Below are 11,875 nucleotides of genomic sequence, written 5' to 3'. Positions count from 1 at the left end.
GATCCTGTCCTGATCTCACTCACACATGCAGTTTCAAAAAGGATCACTCAAATGTAAGCAGACGTGGTTCCTGTCTAAGTTCCCCAGTTTCTAATCCAGCAACTCTTATATCTACCAGGATCCCCCAATTGAAAAATAACTAAATTTATTTCAGACTCAGAGTCCAATTTTTATTCTTCTTCTGAAGAATTGTTGCATCACAGAAGGAGGCCATTTGGCCCATTGCATCTACATGATCTGGGTGGCAGTGTATCATTTAAATCTTACCTTCGACCATAGAAAACAGTGGAACCAATTCGGAACATTAAAAACAATTAATTTATTGATGACTACTCTGTAAACTGATGGAAAATTGCTACAAAACTACATGTAAAACTTAGCATAATACTTCTACATGCTTCTCATCAGAGGTCAGTGAAATCAAAATGGAAATAAGTATAAAATTATTAAATATTACAGTCATCAGAAGTGAGTACTAGCGACATACTCCTACTTGGATCTCTGAGATCGATGCACTTTGCCAGAGAGTGCAAGGTTACAGTTTTATTTCATATGTCGTCTTTAAAATAACTTGCACGATGGCACGCAGTTCAAATTAAATACAGAAAAACAAGAATGTCAGCCATCTTTCTATAATGGTTAAACGGCAAAGTACTTTGAACTCCTAAAAGTTCATGACAGTCAATGCTGAAATCAGCTTGTCCTCCTCAGTTTTCCAGTTAGCGTTCCCAACTGGGATCCATTACTTCAGTAGAAATGAATCAGTATGACTGATATAGATACAGTAGCATCAGTGGACAAGGCCAACTCGTACCCATATTGTATGGTCAACGCAGTCAGGTTGAAAGCCCTTTAGATGACAGCACCTTTAGTATTTGTTGACAAATTGGAAAGTTACAGTTATTTCAAATTATACCAGTCTAATGGAAGTCAGGCTATCACACATTTATTGAGGTCAATGATCTTCTTCCTTGTTTGTTTTTTTATGTATCTGACAGCTGTCCTCACTCCACATTCAAACACTTCTTGTACCCCTCTATTAGAAATTGCTGAGCACTCCAGGTAACCTCTTGCTCCAATATCTCTTGTCAGCCTCTTCCCATCAACAGGTGTGATGGTGCGAAAAGTGCCTATGTCACGCTGGTCTATTTGTGTAGCAACAACCAACACTGGAACTTTTGGTAAAAAATTTCTGACTTCTGGCATCCACTTATTTTTAACATTCAAGTAAGACATAGGGTTTGCTACAGAGTAGCAAATTAGCACCACATCAGCTTGTTGGTAAGAAAGTGGTCGAATTCCTTGAAATGAATCATTTCCTGATGTGTCCCAGAGTCCCAGGCTGATCTGTTTTCCATCCATAAACACATCTACTCCTGTATTGTCATAAACTGTGGGCTTGTACATATCTGGGAAAGTCTCTGATGTAAACCTCACCAGCAATGCTGTTTTCCCCACCTTTACATCACCCACGAGAACACATTTTATGGAGCTCATGATGCCTCCAAGTTGCTATGTAAAATAAATCACAAGTAGCTTTGGCAGATCTTCTCAATCCCTCACAGCAGGAGCACAGATCCTTCCAAAAATGCTTTTTCTGTTTGATGCAGGAGTTCAGTATGAAAGGATGTTCAGAGAGTTCCACCAAAGCTTTCCTTTACCTGCAAAACAAGAAAGGAGATATTTATCATTTAAAAATTCTGATAAAATGTCAAACCTAAAAAATTAACTAGTATTTTATTTCAGATGCTAGCTTAACACTATTTATTTCCACTTCAAAATTATTTTTACTTCAAAATTAACAATAGATTGACACAAACATTTGGTTTTAAGAGTCTAGGTATTGTAGAAGGCTAGGGAAACTTACAATTTACCCTGTTCTAGGAAAGAATGCTTGGAGCAAAAGGCAGAGTAATGTGTTTTGACTTAAAACACAGAGACAGTAACACAACTAGTGCAGATCTGAAATGAAGCATTCCTGTGTTCTAGACGTCAAAAACGTTTAAGCCTGCTTTTAAAAAAAATTATGTTAAAATTTCACAGCACGTTATGGATCGACAAAACTTTCTTCAATGCTTTATACTGTCACTCTTGTAAGACGTTTTGCAGGAATCCATGAAAGCTAAAAGAAAAATCATAAGTTATTATTTAACATACTTGAATTAGTTCTTGCTGCAGGTTTTGCCTCTAATAATCAACTCAGCGTTGTCACTAACTTTCACCACAGGTTTTGCTGATGGACTTGCATGTATCTAGTATTCTTCCGTTAATGATTCTTGTTTCTTCTCACTTCTATATATATATATATTACTCTTCCTTCCTGGTAACCTTGGGAACAAACATGACAACACAGCTCCCAGCAGTTCTTGACACATTCTAGTGACGTAGCCAATTCTAGGGAAATTTTAGTATTAACATACTTCCTTCAAAATTCAGATTATATATTTCTCCATACAAATATTATCATTTTCGTAGAAAAGCTACATAATGAGCTGAATCTACTTTTTCTTAGCCATGTATTGAATTTGGACAAATGCACATTATAATGGAAAGGCTTTCTAACCGCAGGGTCCAGAGCTCTGGAAACACCCACTGAAAGGAATTCCTTTAGTTGGAGCACCTGGAAGGAAGGAAGGCATTGCAGAGGATATCAGGGATACAAAGTTGTATTTGAAATGATATATGCCCATTTTCTTTTACCCCTATATGCCAACTGACAGAGGTGAATTGTCCTTACTATAGTAAAATGGGGCTGTTTATTGCTCTCTTTTGAAATGTACAGCAGCAAATGTCCAGTGCCAACACTTAGATATGTGAATAGCTATAATGCTGATTAAAAGTGCCCCTGACAGACATGTTTTCCTTGGTGCCACATGTACAGGTCAAACTAGGATCAACAACCAGTGAGACCTGGCTGCACCTGCCAAAGCCCCCAAAATATTTCTGCTGGCCTGTACACTCCAACTTGATGATAATCTTAGGTCATCAGAGGCAGATACAAAACTTCTGTCACGAGCTGACATCCATATATTCCTAACACTCAAGTCCGAGTGGTCTGGAGGGTTTGCCATCAAGTAGTCAATTAACTCTGCATCTGCCTGTTGTTAGAAAAGTACAGGAATTTCATGAAATGAAACATTTCCCAGGTAACCTGAGTTCCACCCATAAACACATCTACTGTAGTGTTGCCACAAACTGCGGGATTTGTACATACCTGAGAAAAGCAAAATATCTCATTGTAGGAAAATTCTTTCAAATATTTATGAGACATATGAAAAGGCACTATAGCAATACAAAACCTGTTTTGTAAAATATTGCCAGAGTTAATTTTGCCCAAGTTCTTTTATATGTAATAAATGAAAGAATAAATCAATAAATGGCCTCTCTGGGATGTGGGTTGGGTACAAGAGTAATTCAATCTTTCTGCAATTATATATTTAGAAAGACTACATCAAGAGAATAAATAGAATGGGCTTGGTGATCTCATTAAAATATAAGCTTCTGAAAGACCTAGGTGTCTAGGATTATTTTCCATAAAACTATAAGAAGTAGATCATTCAGCTCATTGAGGCTGCTCCTCCATTCAATAATGCCATCGCTGATCTGATTATCCCAAATTCCATTTTCCTGCCTTATGTGGTAAACTTTGAATCCCTTACTGATTTAAAGTCTGTCTATCTTAGCCTTGAACATACTACAACATAGTTTCAACAGCCCTCTGCAATAAAGACTTCTAACAATTGATTACCCTCTGAGTCACAATATTTTACTTCATCTCTGACCTGAAAGCATAATGCCTAACTGTGTAAACATGTCCTCTGGTTCTAGACTCTCTCACAAGGGAAAACATCTCTCCACATCTACCCTGTGCAAAGATGTGCAGGTCAGGTGAATTGGCTATGCTAAATTGCCCGTAGTGTTAGGTAAAGGGGTCAATGTAGGGGAATGGGTGGGTAGCGCTTCGGCGGGTCGGTGTGACTTGTTGGGCCGAAGGGCCTGTTTCCACACTGTAAGTAAACTAAACTAAACAAAAACTGTGCCTAAGGTCTCCTCTAATTCTTCTGAACTCCGATGAGTACAAGCCCAACCTACTCAACACCTCCATCCATACCCAGGATCAGTCTAGTGAACCTCTCTGGACTTCTTCCAATACCAGTATATATTTCCTTTGGCAAAAACTTTACATGTTATTCCAGGTAAGGTATAACTCGTGCCTTGTACATTTTTAGCAAGACATTCCTATTTTTATAGTCCATACCCTTTGAACCAAAGTCATTTGCCTACCCTGTTACTTGGATGCCAGATTTTTGTGATTCATATGTAAGGATCTCAAATCCATCTGTACTGCAGTTTTCAGCCATCTTTCCCCATTTAAATAGTATTCAGCTCTTTTCTTATTCCTGCTGAAATGCAAAACATAATTTTCCCTGATCATATTTCATCAGCCAATGTTTTGGCCACTTGCTTTTCGAGGTGAAAGTGAGTATTGCAGGTGTAGGATATCAGAGTCAAGATTAGAGTGGTGCTGGAAAAGCACAGCAGGTCAGGCAGCATCCAAGGAGCAGAAAAATCGACGTTTCGGGCATAAGCCTTTCATCAGGAACAATCAGCCCGAAACGTCGATTTTCCTGCTCCTTGGATGCTGCCTGACCTGCTTTGCTTCTCCAGCACCAGTGTAATTTTGATACTCGCTCTTCTGTCTATAACCCTCTGTAGATTCTGTATTATCCTCAATTCTTGCCTTCCCATCTATTTTTATGTCATCAACAACAATAGAGATAATACATTCAATTCTGTCATCCGAGTCATTGATATACAGTACATTGTAAATACTTATGGCCCCAGCATCGATCCTTGTGTCATTTGACTAATTACAGACTGCATTCTGAAAATGCTCCCATACCGTAACATTTTGTTTTAACTACTTAATCAATCTTCAATCTATGGTAATATACTGTTTCTAACACCATGGGATCTTGTCTTATTAAGTACCTTTATGTGCATTATCTTATCAAATAGCATATGAACATCCAAATATATTATAACCACTTGTTCTCCTTTATCTGTCCTGCATGTTACTTCTTCCAAGGACACTAATTAATTTGTCAGGCATAATTCCCCCTTCATGAAATCATGCAGACTCTGTTTGACCTTATTAAGCTTTTCTAAATGCACTGTTCATGGATTCTTCATTAAACTCAAGCATTTTCCCAATGACAAATGTTAAACTATTATTTATAGTTGCATGTGTTTTTGTCTCCCTCTCTTTATGAATAAGGGCGTTAACATTAGCAATTTTCCAAACCACTGGAACCTTTTCTCCCAAATCTAAAGATTTCCAGAAGATTACTACCAGTTCATCAGCTAATTCTAAAAATAAAAAATGCTGTAAATCACAGTGAGTCAGATGGCATCAAAGCTCTCTGATGACGAGTCATCTAGACTTGAAATTATATCCTGCTCTCTCTCTACTGATGTTGCCTGACCTGCTGTGATTTCCATCGTTTTTGTTTTCAGTACAGATTCAGCATCTGCAGTAATTTGCTCCTACAGCTACTTATGTTGTAGCTACTCCCATTAAAATCCTTGGATGCAACCTAACAAGCTCAAGGACTCAAAAGAGCAAAGACCAGTACAGCACAGGAACATGGCCTTCGGCCCACCAAGCCTACATCAACACATGGTACCTTCCTAAATTAAAAGCCTTTTGCCTTGACTCAGTCCATTTCTCTCTATTCTAGGCACTTACAACACTTTGTGTAAAATATTTGCCTCTTAGATCTCTTGTAAACTTTTTCCCCTTTTATCTTAAACCTATGTCCCTTAGTAATTGACATTTGTACCTTGGAAAAAAAGACTCCAGCTTTCCTTTCCATCCATGCCTCTCATAATTTTGCGTCTATCAGATCGCCAATCTTTCAACATTCAAAGAGTAAACAAATTTGTCCAGTTTCTCCTTTTACTTAGTACTCTCCACACCAGCCAACATCCTGGTACATCGTTTCTGTACCCTCTCCAACAGCCTCCACACTACCTTCTGGTAATGTGGTGACTAGATCCATACACAAGTGTGGCTTAATTAAAGTTCAGTACAGCTAAAACAAGATTTGCCAATGTTTATGCCCCAACCAATGAAGGCAAGTATGTCATATCCTTCTTGACATGGAGGTGCCGGTGTTGGACTGGGGTGTACAAAGTTAAAACAACATCAGGTTAAAGTCCAACAGGTTTTTTTTTGAAGCACCAGCTTTCGGAGCACTGCTCCTTCATCAGGTGGTTGTGAAGGTTATGTGAGCATGACCGTTCTGAGAGTATGATCTTAACCTCCACAACCGCCTGATGAAGGAGCAGCACTCCCAAAAGATAGTGGTTCCAAATAAACCTGTTGGACCACAATCTGGTGTTGTGTGATTTTTAACTTTGTATATCCCTTCTTGATCATCTTATCCACTTGTATTGCCACTTTCAGGGAACTATGGATCCGTCTGGCTAGATGCCTTGGAGTTTTGATGCAACAAAGAGTTTGGCCATTTACTATATATTTCCCTCCTGCATTAGATCTTCCAAAATGCTTCACCTCACATTTGTCCAAATTAACCTCTATCTGCCATTTCTCCACCCAAGTCTCCAGTCTATCTACACCCTTTTGTATCCTCAGGGAATCGTCCTGTCCATAGTTCCCCCAATCTTTGTGTTGTCTGCAACTTAATCACACCACCTACATTCTCCTCCAAATCATTTATATATTTTTAAAAACAACAGGGCCCCCAGCACTGATCCGACTGCTGGGATCACCACTGGTCACAGGTCTCTGTAATAACTTCACAGAGGCCGGTATCCTGTCACCAAGTCACCCATTATTTTCAAGTGGACAGTCCTTGATACTGATCCAGATCCCTCAGAGTCAGGTCTGAGAGTGATCAGGATGTTTGATACTCCTGTTCTTATCATATCTCAGCCAGGGCTCCCTGATTGGACCAGATTAACACACCCAACCAGGGAAATCATATTCTATGAGGTCTGCCTGGCTACATCCCACCCCCTCTGAGTCCGAGGACATAGACCGGTTCTTTTTTTTCTGTAGCTCCTACTAGGGCATTTTAGCACTGGGTCAGATTCCTCCAACCCTACATCTGATATGGGCCTATGGGTTCTGGAATAGTCGGAAAGGCCATTGAGGAGCTTAGGTTTGCTCCTGCACCATTTGTGAGTTTGCAGTTTTCATAAGGTCTACGTGTTTGTTCAGGACCATCACACCCAGCCGAACTTTCTATGTCACTAGACCTGACCTCATGTCAATCATGCCCCTCACTTGTGCATAGCCATTCCCAAGGTTCCTGCATTAAACTTAGTCCCTGAAGTAAACTTCTCTCTCACTTAGCAGAGTATTGTGTCTAGCATTGGTGTTCCTGATGCCAATTCAGACTCGGTACCAGGTTCAGGAAGATCAGATTTAACCTGGTGCGGAGACTTCTCCACATTAGCCACTCTTCTCAAGCTATCCCTGTAGTTGCATGAGGGGGTGGTTCTACAATCAAATAAGAATCTGGACAGTTTGTTATCTAGTGAAACTGTCGGCTGTTTCTTTAAACAAAAATTCAAAGTTTGGACTGCTCCTTCAGCCAGACTAATGGATGATGAATGGTATGCAGTTGTACTTATATATTGACCAGCCTTCAACATAAGGAAATATTCAAATTCCCTGCTGATAAATGATGGCCCAAACTGGACTGGCTTGATGATTCCTTTGCTTTCTGGCCTTCTAATTTCTGACTGTACTTTTGCCCATAAGGCAAATGGCATTGGGTGGGCTTTGCAGATCATAGAATTGATTCCTGGTCAATATGCAAAGTGGCCTTGGCTCCTTTTATAGTCCCTCCCTGAAAAACGTCTGGGTATTTAATTAGGACTTCACTCAAACAGCCATTTTTAAATGGAAAAATGTTGAGATCATCTAGGTGAATCTCTCTCAACCAATTTTGCCCCATCAAGCTTGGGCTCAAGCCTTTTCCTACAATCAGTGGTAACTGAACCAGCTGCTTCTCATAAAAGATCAGAACTGAAGTTGTACCCTTCATCTTTAATGATTCCCGGTATAGGTTCTCAGCATAGCCAAGATCCTGCACAAACTTAACTTGTTAAACACTGGTTCTGCGGTCACTGAAATGGCCGTGTTATTACTGACCTCCATGAGAACCAGGTGACCATTTAACCAGATGTTTATTTTGATTTGTTCTGACTTGGATGTTGCTGGGCAATTTGACTGTTCCAAACCAGATGTAGGTGGACTTTCCAAATTGCATACTCTCCTGTATACCAGTCTATGAGTTCTCTTATTAAAATTTAAGTCCATGGACTCTTTTGTTGTCTGTGTCCGCATACTGGCAGCAACTACAATGACTTGCCAGCTGGGATTCTGAAGAAAATTTTAACCAGATGGCCGAGGCTTGGCTTTGTTTTCAGGTTTTGCAGTGGGCTGATCAAAGTCCCTCTGATCAAGATATGTCAGGATATGCAATTGCCTTCACTCAAGTGGTGTTCCCCAAGCTCAGTTGAACTGGCAAGGGTGTCCACTTCCATCGCAATACCCTGCAACTCTTGTGTTCCACATGCCACATTTTTTTTTTAAGATTAGATTACATTACAGTGTGAAAACAGGCCCTTCGGCCCAACAAGTCCACATCGACCCGCCGAAGCACAACCCACCCGTACCCCTACATTTACCCCTTACCTAACACTATGGGCAATTTAGCATGGTCAATTCACCTGACCTGCACATCTTTGGACTGTGGGAGGAAACCGGAGCACCCGGAGGAAACCCACTCAGACATGGGGAGAATGTGCAAACTCCACACAGTCAGTTGCCTGAGGTGGGAATTGAAACGGGGTCTCAGGCGCTGTGAGGCAGCAGTGCTAACCACTGTGCTACCGTGCCGCCCACAATTTTCCAATAATAAAGCCAGTTATAGTGCATGTTTGAAGTCCAGTTGGGCTTCAGCTAGTAGGCACTTTTGCATGGTTACATCGTTAATCCCATATACCAAATGGTCTTTCAGTGTCTCATAAAGGATTAAAATTCACATGCCTCTGCTAGTCATCTTAACCTAGTCAAAAATCCTGATATGGATTCCCTGAATTCTCAAATGGCCAAGTAAAATCAATACCATCTTAGAATTAGAGGAGGCTTGGGGTGATAATATTTCTAAATTAAATCCATTAACTCTTGAAAGATTTTAGTATCCAGTGCCTCAGGGAAGGTTATGTTGCCAATATCCAAAAAAGCTGCAAGGTCACAGGAGAATTACTTGTTGATTTTCATCTTCCCGATGTCATTTCCCCAGAAAAAGTAATGCTTTTTTTCCACATACTGGACCCAGTCTACAATAGCAGTATCAAACAAGTGAAACTTCCAATATAATGGCATGATGCCAGAAATGTTTACCACAACTCAATGATGTTCCTGATGAAGGGCTTTTGCCCGAAACGTCGATTTTACTGCTCCTCGGATGCTGCCTGAACTGCTGTGCTCTTCCAGCACCACTAATCCAGAATCTGGTTTCCAGCATCTGCAGTCATTGTTTTTACCTCAATGATGACTGTTGCGAGCAAGTTTTTTAGGAGCATGCTTTTATCTTGCCACCACTGAACTATCTTCACAGAGGCCGTTCTCCCATCACCAAGTCACCCCTTATTCACGTGTGAAGAGTCTTTGACACTGATCCAGCTCCCTGTCATGGTATCAGGATGTCTGACATTCCTTATCTGTCAGGGTTTAGATCAGAGTGGTGCTGAAAAAGCACAGCAGGTCAGGCAGCATCCGAGGAACAGAAAAATTGACATTTCAGGCAAAAGCACTTCTTCAGGTTAACAGACCCAATCAGGGAACTCATATTTAATGAGGTTCACCTGGCTGACCTTGTTACAATCACTGTAATCTCCAGTCAGACTCATTAACCTTGAGGCTCATTATTTTTCCAAGTCATAGTTATTATATTTATTTCCTTCCCCAATCTGCCCCTTGATTATTTAGTATTTTTGAAATATTATTCATGTCCTCTGCTGTTCATGGAAACAAAAGATGGTATCTATGTCCCTAACTGCATTGTCCCCTACCATGATTACGTTCCTATTTTCTACGCCCACTTGAATGACTCCCTGTACCATGGTCAATTCACTTATCCTCCCTCGAGTCCGAATTCTTTCCCACACAGTTTGCAAGAACTTTGTTGGGACAGAGACTTCTCAAGAGCTTTCTCTTGGGTCCCTGTAATGCCTCACCTACAATCACAGCCTCCTGACTCTGATCACTGACCAAATTTGAATTACCTAATATAAGGACATGTCCATCTCCTGAAGTAAAGTGTCCAAGTAAGTTTCACCCTCATAGATGAGGTGCAATGTCTCCAGTTCAGATTGAAGCTCCTCAAATCGATTCCAAAGTTTTCTACAGATTTGTTCACTTCAGAGGCTCCCACCTGTTGCAGTTGCTCCACATCACCCAACCTGCCATCTCTATCATATTTTATTGAGGTTATGAATTAAATGACTCAACTAAGGACTTGGTCTCAGGGTAAAAGGTTCACCATTTAGTTCTGAAAATAGGAGAATTTCTTCACTCAGGAAAATTTTTGGGATCTTCTAAAGGGCTGTAGCTCCTCAATTGTTAGCTATATTCAAGTTGATAGATTTTTGGAGTCTAAGAGAATCAAGGACTATGGGATTAGGCAGGAGTGAGGTTTTGTGGTTGGAGATTATCCATTACATCATTGAGTAGCAGAACTGGCTTAGTGGGCTGAATAGGCTACACCTGCTTCTAATCCTTATGTACTTATGAAATACATAAAAGGTTTACAAAAGATAATGAGGTAAATGTCAATCTCTCAAATAGCAAAACATTACAGGAATAGCACCATTAAAATAAATTACTCAGTAATGTTCACTTCTGATTTGCATCTAGAAAAATCCATAGCAACCAGGGTGCCATACCTGGAGAATCAGCCTAATCTGCAGGTTATTCTCCAGTACAATCACTTATCCATTAATTACAATTAGATGATGACTCCAATCAACATGACTATTAGGAAACAGGCTCTATTTACCCTCCAACAGTTCTCAGAAACTGAGATTAACACGACATTTGAACCACTTGATTCAGATTTTTCACAGCAGAACCACAGGTGCAGTAAGAAATCTGGATAAGGCTGAAAAGAGGAGTAAGTTGTCCAAAAACTTATCAGGGAAACACAATGTGCCAAATTGCAAATAATCTGAATAGGTTATGCTGTAGAAGGAAAGGATTCTTAGCACTAAGTTAACCTTGATTGGCTGAGGTGTTGCAATGGAGAAAACAAGAATGTTGTTTCTAGGCTTCTCACGCTCACTGGAAATACAAAATTGTTGGAAGGTTTGTATATATTCCTTTTGTTTTTGGAGATAGTGTCCCTGTACATGAAGGCATGTCACCTCTAGCAAGCTCAGGACAGTCACATTATGATCTCAAAAGATTATCTTAAATTGGTGACTACCGTAGCATACTCAGGACTGTTCAGCATGATCATGTTGATTGTATGTAAGCCAAACATCATCACTTTTGGATGTGGCAAGTGTAAATTGTCTCAAATAATCCTGGAAAGGCAAAGCATCTCAAAAATTTGAAAAGGTTAAGGAAGTAATTTCAAGCTATTATTATGCAGTGGTCATACAAATGGAAATTTCTACAAAAAGAGGATGCTGTCAACAGTTTAAAAAGGCACTTAGCTTCCCACCCATTGAGCAAATTATTTATCAATTTTGGTTCTGGTGTTATGCTAATTACATAGGCCATATGTCACTGCAATTAACTTATCAAAACAAAATACATGCTCCTGAAATTGTT

At 39.9% G+C, this 11,875-nt stretch overlaps 1 protein-coding gene across 2 annotated transcripts in view; it reads right to left on the bottom strand.

Moving 5' to 3' along the window:
- Positions 1 to 299: 299 nt before the first annotated feature.
- rhoh (ras homolog family member H) overlaps positions 300 to 11,875 on the bottom strand; it is a 29,373-nt gene continuing 17,797 nt past the window's right edge. The window contains exons 1-2 of one of the 2 annotated variants that reach the window (XM_072579563.1): positions 2,158 to 2,258; positions 300 to 1,661 (exon numbers count right to left, since the gene is read on the bottom strand). In XM_072579563.1, coding sequence (XP_072435664.1) covers positions 931 to 1,497 — 567 coding nt within the window. In that variant the 5' untranslated portion in view covers positions 1,498 to 1,661; positions 2,158 to 2,258 and the 3' untranslated portion in view covers positions 300 to 930. Of the gene's footprint in view, positions 1,662 to 2,157; positions 2,259 to 11,875 lie in introns of those variants that run through there. The other variant, XM_072579573.1, reaches the window with a different exon arrangement.

Source organism: Chiloscyllium punctatum, chromosome 1 (assembly GCF_047496795.1).
Source record: "Chiloscyllium punctatum isolate Juve2018m chromosome 1, sChiPun1.3, whole genome shotgun sequence".
Classification (NCBI taxonomy): domain Eukaryota; kingdom Metazoa; phylum Chordata; class Chondrichthyes; order Orectolobiformes; family Hemiscylliidae; genus Chiloscyllium; species Chiloscyllium punctatum.
The sequence above is the reverse complement of the archived record's forward strand: the minus strand, read 5'-3'. Positions and strand labels throughout refer to the sequence as shown.